The sequence below is a fragment of the Paramormyrops kingsleyae genome, chromosome 1 (genome assembly GCF_048594095.1).
Source record: "Paramormyrops kingsleyae isolate MSU_618 chromosome 1, PKINGS_0.4, whole genome shotgun sequence".
NCBI classification, from domain to species: Eukaryota; Metazoa; Chordata; class Actinopteri; order Osteoglossiformes; family Mormyridae; genus Paramormyrops; species Paramormyrops kingsleyae.
This window is the reverse complement of record NC_132797.1, coordinates 15,493,272-15,514,054: the sequence shown is the minus strand read 5'-3', so window position 1 is coordinate 15,514,054 and position 20,783 is coordinate 15,493,272. Positions and strand designations below refer to the sequence as shown.

The 20,783-nt window shown below is 46.0% G+C and overlaps 1 protein-coding gene across 1 annotated transcript in view; it reads left to right on the top strand.

Moving 5' to 3' along the window:
- Nucleotides 1-19,537, top strand: part of LOC111851428 (CCR4-NOT transcription complex subunit 2) — a 39,873-nt gene extending 20,336 nt beyond the window's left edge. The window contains 13 exon segments of the mRNA XM_023826378.2: nucleotides 2,023-2,095; nucleotides 3,734-3,866; nucleotides 4,967-5,149; nucleotides 6,754-6,833; nucleotides 10,599-10,724; nucleotides 11,065-11,189; nucleotides 11,984-12,104; nucleotides 12,292-12,448; nucleotides 13,578-13,639; nucleotides 13,728-13,777; nucleotides 15,049-15,149; nucleotides 17,908-18,052; nucleotides 19,334-19,537. Coding sequence (XP_023682146.2) covers nucleotides 2,023-2,095; nucleotides 3,734-3,866; nucleotides 4,967-5,149; nucleotides 6,754-6,833; nucleotides 10,599-10,724; nucleotides 11,065-11,189; nucleotides 11,984-12,104; nucleotides 12,292-12,448; nucleotides 13,578-13,639; nucleotides 13,728-13,777; nucleotides 15,049-15,149; nucleotides 17,908-18,052; nucleotides 19,334-19,420 — 1,443 coding nt within the window. The 3' untranslated portion in view covers nucleotides 19,421-19,537.
- The last annotated feature ends 1,246 nt before the right edge of the window (nucleotides 19,538-20,783 follow it).

Here is a 20,783-nt window from a genome sequence, read left to right as displayed (position 1 = left end):
GTCTGCGTGTGCAGACCTGCCTCTACTGCTTTGGCATATGTGCCACATCGGGGTAGTGTTGGACTAGCTATCAGTTATCAGACTGTGTGGTAAATGTAAATGAGTTTACCGTTAGCTTTTGGCTTCCTGCTTATCCGTTAGCCTTTGGCTTCCTGCTTATCCGTTAGCCTTTGGCTTCCTGCTTATCCGTTAGCCTTTGGCTTCCTGCTTATCCGCTAGCATTGGGCTATCTGCTTATCCGTTAGCCTTTGGCTACATGTTCCCTTTAGTCTTTGGTAAACAGGTGGCAGATGGGAGGCTGTTCTGAGTCTTCCTGCCGCCAGTAGTGAAGTTCTGGCTTGTTAATTGACTTCATTGGCTCAATTTTTCACATGCTTTCAGCTAAAAAAAAAAAAAAAAAAGATATGGCCTTTTCCCTCCTCACTGCCCTTCTTTTAATTTCGTAGGAGGTTTCCTCTGATATTCTGCATTCTAAGTACGGGAGGATCAAACCCTCCTCGTCCCTTCCTGGGGTCACAAACACGGCCTCCACACCAGTCTATAAGTAGCCTAGTGCTGCTCATGCACCCTCACTGAAGCTTCAGTGTCATGCCGACACGACTCCCAAGGAAGGACGCTACGCCCCTCCCAACCAAGTTGTTTTGTGCAGGTATTCTGGGGCAGTGTTTCCCAACCCAGTTCTCGGGGAACCCCACACAGTCCATGTTTCTCCTCCTTCCCAGCTCCCAGCACACCTGTACCTGGTATTCGGAGTTCTTGATTGGCTGAGAGCTGGGAGGGCAGCAACACTGTGGACTATCTGGTGGTCCCCTGAGGAATGGGTTGAGAAGCACTGAACCGGGGTGTGTTCTCGAGGTCTGAAGTAAGGCCTGTGTGCGCCTTGGGTGTGTAAGCGTGACAGTGGATGTGATGTCGAGATGAGGCTGGTATGTTCATAGAGCAGAGAAGGAGCGTGATGAGGTAGAATAGAGTGGCGTGCGAGCAAGCGAGTGATTTTATTTAAGGTGAATTCTCTTTATGCTCCAACCGCTGTGACCCAGAAGTGTCTCCATGTCTCTGCATAGTCAGTCATTTGGGTTTTTCCTTAATACAAAGTACAAAATACTGATTTTCACCAGCTGTACTCGGATGACAGGTGAGAAGGGAATCTGAGAAAATCTACGCATTTCAGAAGTTTTTTAAGGAAGCATTTAGATTTGGTGCATCAGCTTTTTTTTTTTTTTTTTTTTTTGCTATGCCATAATGCTGATCAGGCTGTTTGTTATTTGCTATTTTGGTCTGTGTAGTCAGCAAAGTTTTAAAGAAATATGGCAGTTTCTTCCCCATAAAAATTAATGATTTTTGTCAAAGGCACCACAATGGCTGCTAATGTGGAGGTAAATGTCTGTTTCTTAGCTGAGAAGGCAGTAAGGTGGGATCCATGCTGAAGTTTAGCATAGCAGTTTAACCAAAAAGTGCAGTATGGCTGCTTGAATTGTGCAGATTTTTCTCCTCCTGTGGTTTTCCCTTCAGTCGCATGGTTTTAGGTTGCACTGCTTACACTGCATTTTAGGCATAGAAACCAGACCTTGACAATTATCCCATCATTAACAAAGTGGTGGTGATTCCAGCTGAGGTGTTTGCCAGTCTGTGCCCTGCAGATCACACTAGAGCCTGCTCTGCCCTGTTACTCCATGTCACCATCAGACAATCACCTTTCATTTTCATTTGGCAGTGAACCACCTGTTCTTTTGCCTGCTGTGCTGTAAACTGATTTACTGGTTTTGGAATTTTTTTTTGGTACAAATGCTCCCCACTCCTATGTTGTCTGCTACATTAAATCTGTGTATCTCATTTTTTATGCTGCTGTTTTGTGTATTATTTCTATATTCATTCATTCATTCATTCATTCATTCATTTATTTATTTGCAAAAACTCTAAGACAAATCAGCACATTTCTTAAGGTGATTGCCTGATTTTCAGGGTACTCCCTCTATTCCGTTACCTTGAAATCCAACCTCTCCATCTACCACTTTCTTCCAGATGCTGGCATCCCCGTCGCCCTCATCGTCAGGTCAGCTGTCCCAGCTTGGTGCCAGTTTATACGGGCAGCAAAGTAAGTACCCCTGGGTCACCGCCGCCGAATGGCTTCAGGTGCCTTCCGTTAAAACCTATAAGGAGAGGCTGCCGCTTTCGGTGTCTGCTGAAGCTGCTTTGGAGTCTTTATCAGATCTCATTACTTGGGTCTGTGTGACTTCATGTTGGCCAAATGACAGTTGCATTTTTTTTCTGCTTATTATATTCTTCCTTCACATTGCGTTTATTTAGCAGAAACTCTCATCTAAATTGATGTACATTTTTGAGAAAGCAAAGGAGTGTCAGACAATCCCTGGAATGACTGGGGCTCAAAGGCCTCGCTCTCAGCCAACCCTGGGATTTGAACCAGTGACCTTTTGATCACAAGAATAACGTTCCAACCCGCTGAGCCCCCAGCAGATGAATGGCCTTTAGGAAGCATACATTCTGAACACTGTGGTCCAGAGAGAGTGAGGCGGGTGCTGTTGCCATAGATACCTGCCGCTCTGTCCCCGGAGAGGTCCCACGTTTGTGTGTGTGGTAAGCACACCCCTCCTTGCGCGGTGGTCCACGTGGCTTCCCCTCTCCACTGCCGCGATCCCACATCCCTCTGTGTGCTTGACAAAACATCGGATGCGGCCCTGGACCCGGCAGATATTGCAGCACGACCTCCGATGAGGGAAACGTCTCCCGCAGCAGGGTTTGACTAAAGGCTGAAGCTCTGTCAGGAATGCTGGAGGCTCAGGGCAGTCGAGCTTCTTTGAAGATGAACCCCATGTTTGGAAAGACAAGTTATTAACATTAATATGGCTCTATTTAAAATAGTCCCCTTTTAAAGTTTCTATTTGAAAGACAAATGTTTCATTTGCTTAGTTTCTGTTGAGCAACGAGCAGCCGCAGTCCCCAAAGGCCTGGTTACCTGTTTACCATGCTAACAGTGAGGTATGGGCACAGACACATATAGCCGTTCCCACGTGATGCTCGCTGTTCTGCTCTCTTCTGACCTGTTCCTGCATCACCCCCCCCTTTCTGAGACTCACCCCTAGCCCGGGCTGGATCTAAGCGATGTCCGTATACTTCTGCGGCCAGGATGTTGACAGCAGTGGGGTGTAATTAGCCTTCTTCCAGGGATGGGGTGGGGGCCCCCGGGGAGGGCCTCCTGGAGCGGAGTTGAGGGCCGTCACTCATGGCCTGTCAGCATCCAGCGCTGACCCTCCTCTGCTCCAGCATCTAGCTCGCGTTGTGGCACCAGGCCTGTGACAGGTCCAGGCCGGACAGGCCAGTGTGATATGTGATGGATGTTTTATGGTGAAATGGATGAAGGTAACCTTAAATAAAATAAAATAATAAATAAATGGAGACTGGAATCTGTCATGGCTGGCTTGTATCTCAGCAACTGCATCGCTGTGATTATTATTCTTAACTGCTCTTGGAAATGTGCAGTTTGTGGTTTAGTTTAGTGGTTTTTAAATCATGCAGATTTTTGACCATAGAGAAACTTTTCTTTTTTTAAAAAAAACAAAAAAAAGCCAGATTTGAAAGGCATTTCATTTCAAATTCCTGTTGGACTTGAACTTTTGGCCTGATTGCTTGAGGTTTTAATTTGTGTAAGTGGTATGACCCCCAGAGACACCCCCATTCAAACCTGCCCCTCTCCCCTTCCACTGTTGCCCCCCAGGTGCACTAGGCTTCCCAGTAAGGGGCATGAGCAGCAACAATCCTCAGTTAAACCGCAGCCAGCTATCGAGCCATGTGACCCCCACGACAGGCGTGCCCAGCATGTCGCTCCACACTCCGCCCTCGCCCAGCAGGTAGGCTTCGGCCCTTTCTTTCTATTGGCTGGGGTGCCTGCCAATCAGCACTTATGACCATTCCCTTACGAGATGCCTAGAGGGTGGCCTGTTTGACCCTAAGGCTACGCTCACACTGCCAGCCACATCGTTCAATTCTGATTTTTTGCTCAGATCGGATTTGTCTATCTTGACAGTTCACATTCATAACTACAAGTGACCTGTATCTGACTGTAATGTGAACGCATCGGTCCTCCGAAACGTCACGCATGCGCACATTGATACGTTTTTACACTGGTCAACTGTGTCACCAACAACAAAAACAGTCATATCTGTGGGACGCCTCATGGCATTAAAAATGGAGGCGTTAGTAGCTCCCGCATGAATCCCACTTTGCTCTGGAGGATGACAAGCAGTGAATCAGGTGTACATGAGCAGGTTGAAAAGGAGAAAAAAAATTCAGGCGGCTAGCTTTTTCAGTTTTCGCAGTTATTGCTGGAACTGCTGCACCAAGAGATGTGTGCGTACGAGAAAGGAGTCAGCAATGGTGGGACCGTGATGTGGATGGATAGACAGATGAGCAGTTTGTAGAGAACTTCAGAATGTCGAGGGCTACATTGGAGTACCTCTGTCAGCGTATAAGCAAAAAGCCACATGAATTCCGATCTGAGCGTCACATTCAGGTCGCATGGCCGCGAATTTTAGTACGAGTATGAGATTTAGTACCACATATGAAAGTGAGACAAATCCGATTTGAAAAGATCAGATTTGTGTGTCCACACAGCCCTGAAAAGATCAGATCTGTGTCACATTAAGGCAAAAAATCCGATTTGAGTCACTTCGGCACGGCAGTGTGAACGTAGCCTTATTGGTGAGAATAGGTTTTAATTAGTCACTGCCATACTGTAGATAAACAGCTTGTATTTATTTCAGACTTTGGTGTTTTTTGCAATAATGACTGGGAAAATGGTTGTGGAAAAGAGTGTGTGGAAAAAATAATTTTTTTGTGCTGTGCTTGACAAGTTTTGCATGACGTCACGCCATTTGAATCTGTTAACGAAGCTCATTCACCAATCGTTGAGTAACCTACGACGTCTGACATCCTGCCCCCCCTCCCACAGAGGAATCCTGCCCATGAACACGAGGAACATGATGAACCACTCTCAGGTGGGCCAGGGCATCGGCCTGACGGGCCGCACCAACAGCATGGGCAGCTCAGGCCTGGGCAGCCCCAGCCGGAGCTCCCCCAGCATCATCTGCATGCCAAAGCAGCAGCCGTCACGGCAACCCTTCACCATCAACAGGTACCGGCAGCGGGCCCCCCCCCGGCACCTCTCGTGTCACTCTCTCGCCCCTGGGCGGCAGGTCTGGTTCCTGGCAGGAACCTTGTTTTTCTTCCTTTCCCTTAGCCGATCCCCACTCTCCGTCTCCGCTCGCAGGCCTGCGGCTTTAAATTCGCTGTTGAACGCGGCACTTCGCGCGCGATGGTGGGTTAATAATTTCAGCTGTTTCAGCCTCCTAGCCCGTGCCTGATTAGCGTTACGATCGCAAGGTTTGTTTCACTGTAATTAGTCATGTGCTGACTAATGGTGGCTGAAGGGCGGGGCCTGTGCCCTTGTGTCACACCTAGAGGCCGCTCTTCATTGGCGGACACGTGGCTGGCACGTCACGTGGTTATTCCTCCATTGGTTAGCCCTGCCCTATCCTGAGCCGTAATGGCTGCCACCCTGTTATGATTGGCAGTCAGGAACCGAGGGTCCTATTTAAGGGTCTGTAACTCTGGCGTCTTTAGCGAGCGTCTGTCTACAGGCCTGCGATCAGTTTCTGGTGTCAGTGGTTTCACGACGGCCTGACTACAGAGCAGGATGAGGCTTCCCTCTTCCCCCTTTATGCCTCCGAAAATCCAGTGTTCCGGCAGGCCAGTGAGCTCTGCTAGTGGGGAGTGGAGGCCATAGTGTGGGTGTTATTTCCCTTTGCTCTTTATTTGCTAATTATTAGCTCCAGTTTCCAGCGCAGTGCAAAGTGTTTCCTGCTGGAAGTGCCGCCCCAAAACATAATTGCAGTGGATCTAATCCTGGATCTCTGCCTTCTGTACAGAGGGGCCATTGTGGCAGCTGTTACGGCCCCACTGTGTGCACGTCTGTGCGTACCCGTGCGTGTGTGCAGGGACTGCTTGTCGCCAGGCCGGGGTGCCGCGTTAGGGTGCATATTAGCTGTCGGAGACTCACTCATGCATTCGTAATTATCCAGTTCACACAGTATGGGGGCTGCCTCTCTGCATTCTTCATGGAAGCAGCAGGTGTCTGCATGCTGTCTTTATAGACAGTGGAGCTGCCCTGGATAGATACTGCACCCTCTGCTGGCTGATTTTGTGTTCCTTCGCTCTGGACGTGAGCCACAGCTAATGCTCCAGTACAGGGCTCATGTTTTCACATGCGTCCTTGACCAGAATGCAGTGTATGCCGACTCCTCACCACGGCCCACTCTTGGACCGCTCCCAGTCTATGCTCTCGGTCCACTGAGCACTCCTCGAAGGGCAGGGTTAGGGTTAGGGTTAGGAGTGTGGAGCGGATGAGTTGTGTCACGGACCTTCACACATGTCTCCTGTGGCATGGGAGAGTCCCTTACGGAACCTCCGAAGTTGGCAGGTCGAGAGGAAGAGGTCAGGCTCTTCAACTATGGTTATAACTCTAATCAGTGAGGCTAGACCTCCGTAGCGTCGACCTTTATGGGAGCGCGATGCGTCTACTGGGCTGGATGGGTACGTAATCAGTCGTCATTGTACTGATCTGCTGTGTGTGTGTGTGTGTGTGTGTGTGTGTGTCAGGGTGAACTGGTGTTGGCGTAGAAGGTGGGCAAGATTGCGAGCTATGACGGGGTGGTTGCTAATTTCGCTCTGTCTTTGCAGCATGTCAGGCTTTGGGATGAACAGGAACCAGGCGTTTGGCATGAACAGCTCCATCTCCAGCAACATCTTTAACGGGACAGGTAAGCGGCCTGTGGTCACCACCCAAAGCCGTCCCTTGCTTCTCCAGGCTCTGGCTGAGCCGCTGGGATCGGCCGTCCTGTGTTCCTCGGGGCTCTCGCCACAGGGAATGCCAGTGGAGCGTCACAGAGTACCCATAGACTCATCTGCCAGACTGAGCTTTTTTGTTAAAGCTGACCCACTGTCACAGTAAACCTACAAGGATCAGGGTAAACAAAGTTAATGGAAGGTCAGCCAACAGCGAAGCTTCTCGCTGGAGATGCACAGGAGCATGCTGGGATACTCGCTCCAAACGGCACATACGCTGAGCGTAGGCAAGGCGCAGATGGGCTATGAGATATGCAGCTGCAGCTGGTGCTCCCCTTGTGCCAGCCGGGGGTTTGCTAGCCTTCCCGCCGTGTCATCAGCCGTGGGACTCAGGTGGGAACTTAGGAGGCAGACGACAGCCGTTTCCAAGGTACTGTCTGGTTCTGTCAGACACGGGGGCACAGCGGGAGGACCCGGTCCCTCACATGTTCCTTCAGCCTTTAGGAAAAGCATGGATTGCATCAGTAAATGGCCAGACGGGAAGGAGAGAGGGAGTCAGACAGTCACTCTGCCCACACTGCTATCAGTACCTGATCCTTATCGACTTTTTAGAAGGAAATGTGTGGAATGGATGGCATGGAGCAACGGGAGATGGTTCAGGTTCCTGCTCCAAGTGGGTTCCCATGTCTGAGTGCCTGGAATGTGATGTGGAATGTGATGTGACCTCCTTAGTTATACGAGGGAGAGAATCTCTTTCCATGGGTGTGATTTACTTATTATAGTTTTTTGGTGCCACTTTACAATAAGGCCATATAAAGGGTTTATAATCTGGTTATGAATCAGGTTGTAACACTTTGTGAATTATTACCAGACAATATTTTTTTACAAGTTACAAAACTTTTCTTTTTATTAATGAGTTACTACCATTTACTAATGGCAAATGGGAGCCTTATTGTAAAGTGGCACCAATTTTGTATTTTTTTTTAATCGAAATTCAGAAAAGAAAAGTTTAATAATTTTTGTTTAGATTCTTTTGAAGAGTTGATAAGGAGAGAGAATTTCCAGGAGCATTTTCAATGCAATAGCGTTACTCTGCATCGACATGCAGGAACAACTGTGACGGGATGATTAAATGCACAGTACTAAAACAAACAAACGTTTTGTATAGTTCTAACCTTTTAAAAAAGTCTTTTGCTTTTGTTGTAGTTGTTAATGCAGAGATGCACCGATCCGATATTCAGATCGGTATCGGGACTGATCCAGACTTGTTAGATTGATGAGGTATGGGCCATATGTGACTGATCCACGTCCGATATTTACTTATTTAGTTTTCGTCAGTAAAAAGATAGCTCCTATTTCGTGTTAAATCGATTTGTGCAATCCCATTTTAGATGTGTTTTTTGCAGCATTCAAGTTGAAAGCTAACACTGCCCCTCAGTCTATTTGCCACTCAGTGGGTATGAGTGCGGTGACTTCCTGCTGTGATGTCATGCGCATACCCTTCGCAGTACGAGGAGCGTAAGATAAGAACGTGACGATCTGGGGGTATTTTATGCTTTTAAGAAGAACTAGTAGCGCAGCGATGTGCAATCTTTGTAAAAACAAAGTTTTAAGAGGTATAAGTAGTGTTTAGTGGAAAATCTCACTAAACAAATAGCACGCCATTTTGCGAGACAATGCGAGTAATCTGAAAAAAATCAGTGGATGATTTGGGAGTCGCTAGCTTGGGCTGCTTTGCTCACTCGCTACAGCTTGTGCTACTGGAGAGGCTGCCATCACAACCAAGTCTATATGATGCTGTCGTCAGTGGGAGAAAAATTGTGGGGCAATTTAAGCATTCGCCAATTGGGTATATTCGCTTGGAGTACTCCAAGGGTTATACTCGCTTCAAATTGAACTGCAAATGCCTCAACACTTAAAACAAGATGTACAATCAAGGTGGAACAGCACTTTATGTATGATTCTTGTAGCCTAATTAAATTATTTTTTGGCATACATTTTTTTCATTTGTATTTACTAGTATACATTATATTATGTATATACTTGTTATACATATATTATATTGAAAAATTAAAGTAAAAAGCATCTTGTATCAGAATCTCTATTAGTATCGGCAGATGTGTATCAGAACCAGATCAAAACTGAAAGAATGTGGATCAGCTTATCCCTCTTTTAATAAACAGTGATTGTTGTCTGAAATAATCACTCCTACTGTCAGTTTTTCACCTGGTAATTATTTAGATCCTCACCTTGTCAGTGACTGTCTTTGATGACAGGAGTCGCAGTTCTGTCACATGGTAAAAGGAAACTATTTTATAGAAAGTGGCCCTAACAAATGTCTTACCCCAGAATTTTTTTCCCCGTCTTGTGGCATCTACATCAGTGAGCATCAGCTGAATCGGCACTTAGACAGGCGACTGTGGAACTCAGCACGACGCTCCATTAACTCCTGGTGCCTCAGCACCTCATACGGAACCTCTTGGTCCTCATTGTGCTTTTCATAGCCAGGAATACCTGTTAGATGTGGGCTGACAAATGGACTTGAAGAAAGGAAAGGATGATGACACCGGTGTATTCCCCTGTTACGTGTTTTAGGCTTTTGAATGTCTTTTCTTTCTGGAAAAATTCTTAGTGGGAGGAAAACATCTCAGGATGATGTCAGTAAGGATCACTTTGGTTCCGTCTTCATTGTGAGGGCATTTTGTCTTATGTAGGGAGAGCATCTGCTGATGGTTGGTTTTAGGATTATGCATCATATATGTACTGCTGCCTACTGCCATCTATTAACAGGACTATGAAATGCTTGATATCTGATTTTTCTGCTTTTTTGTCGACCCATTGGTATAATATCTATATTGTTGTTTGTAACATGGAAGAATATGACCATCTAAATGCAACATTTGGGGTGAAATATTAAATGGATAATGAAGGTAATTTCTTTCAGTACTTCGGTAGAATTTGTGCCAGCACTGCCTAATATGAATCTAGCTTAACTCTGGTTTGTTAACATCATCCATGAAGGCTCCAAAAACTTTGGCAGAACACCCAGGGGTCTGGGGTCTTCTCATTCCTGCCCTCCCAAAGATCCTGAGAAACAATGGGGTACATAGCAGAGTGGCATTGTGAAGACCAGCTAGCCAAGGAGAAGAGCATTCATTCTCTCAGGCTTGCCACAGGCCAGTTTCTTTGCTTAGTTCTGGAAGAATGTTCCATGGGCCAGTGTGTGATTAGGGATGATTTGCTGCACTAGCACTTGGATGCGAAAGACAGGGACTAACATCAGGTCATGAAGGATCCCTTAAAAGACAATAATCTGAGACTCAGCTGCAGGTCAGAATGACTGAAGAACAACAAAGTTTTGGACCAGCTAAGACAACTTAAGGGTCATGTATCAAAAGACTTGTGCGTTTCCAAATTCCAGTTTGTTTTGATCAAATATTCTGAGCTTATAACTTAAAAAAATACTATATACCTTACAACAATCTGCTTAATATAGGCTCCCATTTGAATCTGTAGAGTCTCATTGGATTATTGGTTCATATTGTTGGTTTAATCTCAGTATTGAAATGTTTCAGTGCAGGGAGGGAGCGAAAATGTGGACTGTCCGCGGGTCCCCAAGGACTGGTTTGGGAAAGTGTTATAGTGGATCAGAACCCAGAACACTGGTTGGTGTGGATCACAGCTGTTCATTGCTGCAGCCTTTGCCCTGCTGACACGTGACCTTGTCGCCTCCTTCGTAGACGGGAGTGAAAACGTGACGGGCCTGGATCTATCAGACTTTCCGGCGTTAGCGGACAGAAGTCGACGGGAAGGGAGTGGCAACCACACCCCGCTGCTAAACCCGCTAGCTGGGAGAGCACCTTACGGTATGACTCCTGTACTGCATGTACTGTACCGCCACTATTCACTACCCACCGGGCCATCAAGTCATCATCTGTTTTTTATAGTCATAGCCATCTATTATGTACGTTTTTATGTGCTTGAGGGATTAGTAGGAGACTAAATGAATGAATAAATTTAAGTAAATGAATGCATGAATTATCGTCCTATATTTGAAGTTGAGTGCAGTCCCTTAATTGTCCTCAAGGTCATATCAGAATAATGGTTCTCAGTCAAACTTAACTGAGCCTTGATCAATCCATTAATAAATCAAATGTTAATGTCAGTGAGAGCTTTTTCAGTAAGGGTCTTCCTCCTGTCCTCCAGTCGGCATGGTCACAAAGCCATCGAACGAGCCATCCCAAGACTTCTCCATCCACAACGAGGACTTCCCTGCACTGCCAGGTGCCAACTACAAGGACCCCACGTCGAGTAACGACGACAGCAAATCGGTGAGTGCCGCAGGCCGCTCTTCTAATGCTCTGTTCATGGTGGAGTGCTAGGAGAGCCACAAAACATCAGTTCAACGTATACAGATGCTCCTCTACTTATGAGCTGTCAACTTACAAACTTTCAGACATATGAACGAAGAGAACTGTAAGTCCAAATTGTGTTCCTTGGGTCCCGTTTCCTGTTCGCAACATTTTTTATTTATTTTTTCCTGTGCACCAATTCCGCCTAGTATGACTTCTGGCCGCTCAAAGAATTTCCCCATTGTGGGATTAATAAAGTCTAATCTACTCCCACCGCGCAGCAGCGTAGCGTGCGTACTCCCAGCATCCTAGTTCTTTGTACTTGCGTATACCCTTAAAATGATGTTGAATAACGACTTACGGACATTTCAAGTTACGAATGGCCATTCGGAACGTATCTCGTTCATAAGTAGAGGAGCGTCTGTATTTTAGTTTTCGTGCATTCTTGATTTCTACATAATGTAGCAAGTGCGATGCCTCTTAAGTACCACAGTTTACTGCAGTGTGCTAGTTTATATCCACCAGTGAAAGTACGGAGACTGGTTTGTGTAAACCCGTTCCCTTGACTGGGGCAGCCATATGGGGCTCCACTGACATCACCCATCCCAGCCTGTCAGAAGCAGTCAGATAGTGTGGATCTGGCTGTCAGGGTAGATCATAACTGGAAACATCACGCTCAGATGGAGGGTGACCAGAAAGCGTGTGACTTTCTTAGATGGCGGACCTGCCAACTGAGTCGTGTTTTTCTTTTTTTTTTTTGACGTGTTTCTTAGAATCTAAACTCATCAGGCAAGAATTCATCTAGTACAGATGGGCCTAAATTCCCTGGAGACAAGAGCTCAACAGCACAGAACAACAACCAGCAGAAGAAAGGGATCCAGGTGTTACCGGACGGTGAGCTTCACCTCTGACGGGAGCGGGAGCGTATCCGCGATACCCGAGCACCCAGACGTTTAGCAGTCTAATCGCTAATAACATGCAGGCACTTAAATGAATGGGTTCTTCTTTATATTATGACTGAATCATATGGTTGTCACTGCAGTCCAAAAAGTGACTCTTCTCTGGTCTTGTCCACCCTCAGGCCGGGTAACGAACATTCCCTCTGGGATGGTAACGGACCAGTTTGGGATGATCGGACTTTTAACGTTCATCCGGGCGGCAGAGACGGACCCTGGGATGGTGCACTTGGCATTGGGCAGCGACTTGACAACACTAGGACTCAACCTCAACTCTCCCGAGTAGGTAGCCGTCACGCCCTGAGCCACATTATCATAGACTGGGTGAGTCACCAGCTTCCTGATTGTCTCCGGACAGGCCACGCCCTCACTTTGTAAGTGTGAGGGTATGTCAGCAGGTGACCGCCCCATCATCGCCCCAGCAAAGATGGCTGCTAAGCCCCTACTGTCATGTAATCCTCTATCTCAAGGTTTCTCAACCCAGTCCTCGGGGACCACCAGACGGTCCACGTTTTTGCTCTCTCCCAATTGGCAGGGAATTGGGAGAGAGCAAAAACATGGGCCGTCTGGTGGTCCCCGAGGACCGGGTTGAGAAACCCTGCTCTATCTGACGTTTCAGTCTGGGCAGTAAATGTCAGACATTGATGCTGCCTTTACCAGGAGATCAGCAGAATGTGGCTGACTGGCTGTTAAGGAACCGGTAGCAGTGTGTCCTGCTCAGAGTCTAGTAGGACGTATTATTGCAGGCATGAAAGCTGACAAGTGACACCTCTTCAAACTATGAAATAAAGCCATTTATTAAAGCTTTTTTTTGAAGTAATGGACTGTCAGTACTTTGTTTTGGGCTGGAGGAGAATGCAACAATATGACTATACTCTAAAAATATCTATTCAAATTTTTAGGCACACATCAGACCATGGTTTGATTCGATGCTTGTTCATTAGTGATTAAAACGTGACATAAGGGCACAAACGGTTTTCAGTTGCTCTGAAGCACATTTGGATGAGCGCTCTTGTAGGGGCAGGGCGGGACGGTGTTGCCATCTGAGGTGTCTACTGTGATATCCCAGAAGACGGGAGCGTAGCTGCGTGGCAGGGCTTTCTTAGTGGAGAAGCGTGTCCGTGACGGAGAGCGTGTCCTGAAAAGGCTCTGCATGCAGCTGCTCTCTCCTCGGAGTCGGGGGAAGGTAACGGCGGAGGGAATCATCCATCACCCACGTGGCATCTGTCTGCCTGTCAGGCTGCTCACCCCGGGGCCCTTCTGAAGGCTAGCGGGGGAAAACACACACACCCCCCCCCCCCCCCCGATTCTCTCAGACAGCCCGTCAGACCTGCAGATCCCTTCTCTGTGTTTCGATTGTCATTGTCCAGCATACTTAGGCCTGTCATTCTCCTCTGTCCTTGCCTTGTAGGAATCTGTACCCCAAATTCGCCTCTCCGTGGGCATCAGCGCCGTGTCGACCTCAGGATATCGGTGAGTGGTCCAGGTCCATGAGAATCAGGGCCTTGGTGCCCCATCAAGGAGCCAGTGGGAAGCTGACGTGTTTCTCTCCTTTTTCCAGACTTCCACGTTCCATCGGAATATTTAACCAACATTCACATAAGGGATAAGGTAGGTGTATTTTACATGGTTAAAGTGAGTCACTAGTTACCATCTTGTTACCTCCTTACTTTGTAGCAACTAGGCCCAATAAAGTTTATTTCCCTTTTCAAACTTGGGTGTTAAAATACACCTGGACGTCTTAAAATATACACACTTACAGTACCATGCAAACGTCATAGGCAGACAGAGAAAATGATATTTAAATGATCTTCATGTTGGTATGAAACTATGATATTCAGTCTGTCAAAGGGTGTCAGCTTAGCCATTTCCAAACCTCTCCTGAAGTCACCCCAGATTTCCGCAGGAACCATTCAATACACCTGTCTATATGTTTTAGCCGACAACTAGCACACCTTGTTTGCCTAATGAATACCACACTGAATGATTTAAGGAATTAAGTTAATTGAGTGAGCTGGTGGTGTTTAACAAGTTTAACTGATACATAGAATGGCTGGGGTACCCCTGAGGAGAGGTTTGGGGACTAAAGAGATGCTGATCAAGAAAGACATCAGTAACTTTTTGGAGAACGGAAGAAATTTTGTTTTATTGTGTCACTGTTAATTTGCATATATTCTAATGTTTTTTTTTTCCTGATAAATCTACACTTACTACCCATATAAATAACTTTAAATGTTACCTTTGACTGCCTTCGACTTGCTTGTTCGGTTTTCCCTTTCACCTTGAGACCTGTCTGAAGGAATGGGACTTTGAAGTGGGCGCTTGTAAAAGCTGGCAATTTGCAATGCTAATGTAATTGAAGCTTCTCTTCGGAAGTTCTTAATGGGGGTGTGTTTAACATTGACCATGGGTCTCCAGGCAAGTGACTTGACTTGTGACCGCAAGGTTGTCGATTCAGGTCCTGAAGTCTGACTTGGCTCCTTGAGCAAAGCGCTCCATCTGGGTTTCTTTGAAACATCCGTCTGCCAGCGACTGCTGAGCACGTCTGACTCTGGAGGAAAGATGAGCCTGGGAAGCTCACTTCACCGATATATCTTTGAATCATTATTTATTAGTTATTGCAGTCATTGAATGTATTAATCTGAGTCTCATTCTTGGCTTGTCTCACATCCCTTCCTGTTTCAGGGTCAAACAGTGCTGAAGATTGATTATAGAATATTCAGTTAGTTCCAGGACTTCAGGAATTGTCTAGCTGTGCTTTATACCTGGCCTTTTACTGCTTTCTGATGGAGGGTCTGTGATGATGCTGTGGCGTATTGTGACCATGTGACTGACCATGTGATGGCACTGGAGTGACCACGTCTTCCTGCTCCCTCCCACAGCTGGCTCAGATAAAGCTGCCACGGTATGGAGAAGACCTGCTGTTCTACCTGTACTACATGAACGGAGGAGACCTCTTGCAGCTCCTGGCAGCGGTGGAGCTGTACGTATCCCATAGCCTCCGCCAGTTTTCTTGGCTTGAAAACGGGAATTTTCAAGAAGCTGAACCGTACAACTTTGATCTTAATCAAAGTTCTTTCGCATCTCCAGACATTCTAGATGTTTCCAGCAGAGGGCCTTTCCATCTTTGTCCATTTTTCTTGGCTTAACACTTTTGAAATAATGGTTGGTCGATCATAATAAATTTGTCAGGCTTCTCCAGCTGTCCTGGCCTGTAGGTCATGGTGGGTTCAAATCTAGCAGAACATGGGTCTTGTTGTTGGTAAGTACTGTAGTAAAGAAGGTTTTACCTTGTATAATACATTAGGGAAATTTTAGGTACCTGTCAGTCAGACCAGAATATTTTAAAGGCATTTGAGGGAATCTGAGGACCCGGGGGAAACCACTGTCCGTACGGGGATGAAAGGCTGCTGAGTCGTGTCGCTTTCGGTATGTTATGTTTAATTTTTGTGGCCTTCGCTGTTGGCTTCCGCGTGCTCGCTGGTCTTCTGTGGGGCGAGTTTGCGTCCTTTTGTTTGAACCGCTGGGGTGAAAATGGAGGGCTTCTCAAATGGTCAGAGTGCGGTGTGTAATCATGGATGCCCTTAATGGTGCTCACATCCACAGCGGTGCTTTAAAGAGTAGCTGATCACGTGTGTATTGAGTAACTGACTTGTAAAGCTTTTAAGTAAATATTACATTTCTTCCATTCTTTTTTTTTGTATGAGGTATGGGTGTATTTCTTAATCTGTTTAGTGTGATATTGTATCTTTTATTCTAAAAGACATGTGAAATGGGGGCCGATGGCTTCTCACCCAGAGGCTGACTGGTTTCTGCCCTGGCTGGTATACTGGGCAGTGTGAACGGATCCTTGGAGCCTCGGTGCTGCAGAGCTGAAGCTCAGTTGTGTTTCTGGGTGCCACCTGACACATGAATCAGTGGGCGTGACGGAACATGAGGGATTGTGGGAGCTCTGATGGTTCTATGGGGAGGATCCATCTGGCTTTTCGGCTTAGTGTCCTTTGGCACCCTGATGGGTCGCATGTGTTAGACCACACTGTGCTGTGTAGTACGGGGCCATGTGTGCCACTGTCATCGCAGTGTCCCTGGCCTTGCGCTCAGTATGAAAAGTACATACAGAGATCTGCTGGTTTCCTTTCTCAATACACCTATATCCCGAGAATTTAATATTAATTTTTATATCAGTAGCAGCAGTATGTCTTACTGGAGATTTTGATCCAGTCGCAAGTGTTGCTTATCAATTTTAACGAATGTCAGAGTCTTAAAAGTCCATTGGCTGTACACAGTCTGTGTCAGTTATCACCAGACTGACACCTGAAACATTAGGTTAGGTGACTCACCTGACACAGAACCTACAGGACCTAAAGTTGCCACCTCAAGGTAGAAGTATACTTTGGTCATGAGGAGTTTGGACTTTTTGAAGATTGTGGTGTAGTCATTTGGAACTTGTGGACTCCTCTCTGGCTCATTTTCTCACAGCGCCACCGTGTGTGCAGGAGGAGAAACTCTTTTGCTTTGGCATAGTGGAGTCCCTGTGGCACTCAGTCAGAAATGCTGAGAACTAAACATTAAGGTGACTGGTGTTGGTATAGAAGAGTATTTGTTTTAGCAGCAAATGGACCCGCTATCAAGTTATTTATTCATTTATACTTCTGTGCTAATTCTTCTCAGCTCCTGTAATTTAGGGCTTCCACTAATGTCGATTTTACTTTGGATTAATCTATCGAATATTTTACCAATTGGTCAGTTCATCCAAATGATTTTTTCCTCCACAAAATCAAATAGACTGTTTCATTTAAGTTTTTTTTTTTTTTTGACAACAGAAAATTGCATGTTATTGCTGGGTTTTAGATAATGGACTTTTCGGCACAATACGGACATTATTATCGCCCACAATTCAATAAGCAAATTGGTAGTATATTAATGAGATGCGTATTGTGACGCCTATATGTTACTAATCTGTAAAATTTGGCGTATCCTTACGCTCATTAAACCCTGTTAGCGAAGCGCCCCATGCAACTGTTTTGGTAAATCATAGAAGCGATAAGCACTGAAGTGGCGGTGAAGAAAGGGACAGATCAGCAGCCACAACATCTTTTAAAAGAGGAGATATTGTGGATAAACAAGGTAAACAGATGTTGGTGTGGCGCTAATTTTTGCTGATTAAAGTCATATAGTTTTCATTTTTATTTCAGTTCATGAATTATTTGCTTTTATTTAGTGTTCATTTTCATTTCAGTTTTAGTTTATGATAACATTGGTCCGAGCTACACTAGCTCCGTCCACATAGGATAAGCCCAGACTCTTATTCAATGGAGGTTCTAAGGTAACAGGCAGACAACTTTATGGCTTTAATAACTCTATGGCGTTTTAGAAATCATAATGGTAATTTCATTCAAATAAACAAAAAAAGATCCGTCGATTTAAAATATCGATGACGCATTATGATTGAAGCCTTATGATTTGAAGTGACAAACAGAAATTTAGCGAATAGGTTCATGACCAATTAGCAGCCAGCTGGATTCCACTTGGAGGAACCCTGTTCATTCTTCTGTAGATGACTGCAAAACTAATGTAGAAAGAGGAAGTAGCTCCGTACAAAGGTGAGCTATCTTGTCGTAAAACCACCAGGAGAATGAGAGTGGGTCTGTGGAGGAATTCAGGATAAGCTGGGTGACGTGCATGGCAAGCAGGTTTGTTGCTTAAGCTGACAAGGCTTTGAATTCTCTCTCCAATCTCAGCTTTAATCGGGACTGGAGGTACCACAAAGAGGAGCGAGTGTGGATCACGCGGGCGCCCGGCATGGAGCCCACTTTAAAGACCAACACCTACGAACGGGGAACATACTACTTCTTCGATTGTCTTAACTGGAGGAAGGTGGCAAAGGTAAAGGTATTGGCTTGAGTATCCTATCCCGTTACACACTGATCTTTCACCACAGTCCATGTTGGCCTATTTGTTTCTCATCTATTAAAATCCATCACTGTCTTCAGACAGTAACTCGGCTCCAGATGTTGGGCACCAGAGACCACACTCGTTTTCGCTCCGTCTCGTGTCTTAGCTGCCATCAGAGTTAACTTGTGCAGACGTCTGCGAAGCTTGTGGTGTCCAGTGTATTTCCGATAAGAGGTGAAGCGTTCAGTGTCACAGCACTGAAGGACTCCACTCCTTTACCTCTGTTCTCTCCAGCCAAACGTGTAGTAATCAACACGTCCTGTCACAGATGTTTGTATTTGATGATGATTGATGTTACAAGCTGTTATCCTCTGTCAAAAGGGCTCACTTTTGGTTAAAATCCACACTGAAAACCCGACCCCAGATGCATGCTATACATTAGCTGGGATTTTAAATCCCTTCGACCAGCCATCCATCTTCCAGCTGTTTGTCCCGGAGAGGGTCGAGGGGCTGTCCTATAAATACAATTATTATTAATAATAATAATAATAATAATAATAATAATAACAATAGTTGTTGTTGTTGTTGTGATAGCTGCTAATGCCAGCAGGCAGAATGCTTCAGCATGCGTGTCAACATTACGTTACATTCCTTTAGCAGATCCTTTTATCCAAAAATAGATGAGGACTCTACAGCAGGGTCAGCCAGGTGACATCACTCCACTGGCCCCGGGATTTAAACTGGCGACCTTCCGATCACAGGAAGAGGGTTCTTACAGGGGCGGAAGCACACGGGCCTCCTGGATACGCCTGCGGTGACACTGTCACCCTGTTGCCTCTGCAGTGGAGTTACTACGACCAAATGTCCCCACAATGTGATAAAAACCATGTTATTTTGAAGTTGTGGGGACTGTTTTCGGTCCTCACAAGGGGAAACTCGATTGTATAAAAATCTGTGACTGTAATCAAACAACAGAAAATGTCACAAGTCTATTTGTTTGGTTACTTATGGTTAAGGTTAGGGCTGATTAAAGGGTGTCATAGTTAGGATTATGCCAATAGAAATGAATGAGTGTCTCACCTTTACATGGCTGTCTGAAAATGGCTCCTCACAGATCTGAGTGTGAGGTCTGTGCTCCACAGACCTCTTCTGCAGTGTCAGGATGGCTTACAGCAGGTAGCCGCCAGAAGCGGGCGGCTTCGCTCGCGTGGAGTCTGTGCCATTGTGAGCTCACTGTCGTCACCAGTGCCCCCTGTCTCTTCATGCCCCCAGGAGTTTCACTTGGAATATGACAAGCTAGAAGAGAGGCCCCACGTTCCGTCGACCTTCAACTACAACCCCGCGCAGCAGGCCTTCTGAGGGACGGCCCCGCTCGGGGGGTGTGGCTACCCCGGCACGGCACCTGCCAGGCCCTTGGCCTTCGGTTTTTATTCCTTGAGGATGTGGCAATTGATTTAGGCAGAGAGGGGTCTCCAATTTGGGGTGGGTGGGGGGGGGGGGGGGGCTGGGTGGGGATTGGGCAGTGAGAGGGGCTCTGCCTTAAGAATTACGTGCTGCCCAAACGTCAACGCTTGTTCCGTTTTTATTCCTACCCTTTTTTGTTTTCCCTCATTCATTTCTTTTTTGAACAGGGTCTGAATTGTGTTTACGCCTCATTTCAGATACACGTCCTTGGACAGAGGCAGGATAACTGACGTTTGACACACTCACTCACACACGCACACAATAACAGAACAAAGTTTAGTATTCCAGTGTTAAAACTGGGAAAGGAGGGCAAAACTACCCACAAAGTGAAACTGCAGCATAAAACAAGGATAGGGGAAGATGCAATGTTTGTCGTGCAACTATTTGGTCATAAAAAAAAACCGCAGGAGATCTTGGTGCATTTTCTATGTGAACACTCTCTCGTTACGTCGCCCATTTTTCGCTGTCCCCTTCGCTCTCTGATACATTCCTTCGCTTCTGCTCCACACACCTCACACACACTTTTCTGAAGGGCATTTTCTGCCTCGGAGAAAAAAAAAAACAAGTTAAAAAAAAAATATATATATGAGACTGTTTTAGCGAACGATGTCACAGCCTGTGGACAATCTTCTCCGGTGGGTTGTGAATTTACTGAGCTGCGTTGTTCCAGAATGAGCGAAACACTGTCCAGTCTTTGTTACAATTTTGTAATAAACGTGTACATTTTTTTTTAATTTTTGGACATCACATGAATAAAGATATGTATGTACGAATGTGTATATATTATATATATATGACATCTATTTTGGAGACAAAAAAATGTTGCCTGCCATACCTCGTTTTTTAGGAGGTGTGCACAGATGCAATATGTGGATGAAACGGGACATTTCTGGAGCTGCTGGAAGGGGGCCGGGGGGCAGGGAGGGTCTCGCTCGCCACCCTGTGCACTTTTCAATTTAAAACGACGACAACAGATGGCAAAAAAGGGCCAGATTTTCAGCGAACCAAGGACATGCATATCCAAGCAAACAAGTCAGCATCTCGGGGACGGAGGACTGAGAGCGTTTCACTCTGGCTGTTTACGCGGCAGCATTTCATAGGAAAAGAAAAACCAATAAAAAAAAAAATCGAAACAGATCTACCTTGTATTTTCTGATCGCGTTCAAGCTTCTTTTCTTTGTAATAAAGTAGAAAGGCTCTTCTGAATGAAGTGTGGAGTTTGATTTCAGGGGGCTGACTGGAGGGCTTGCTCTTCTCA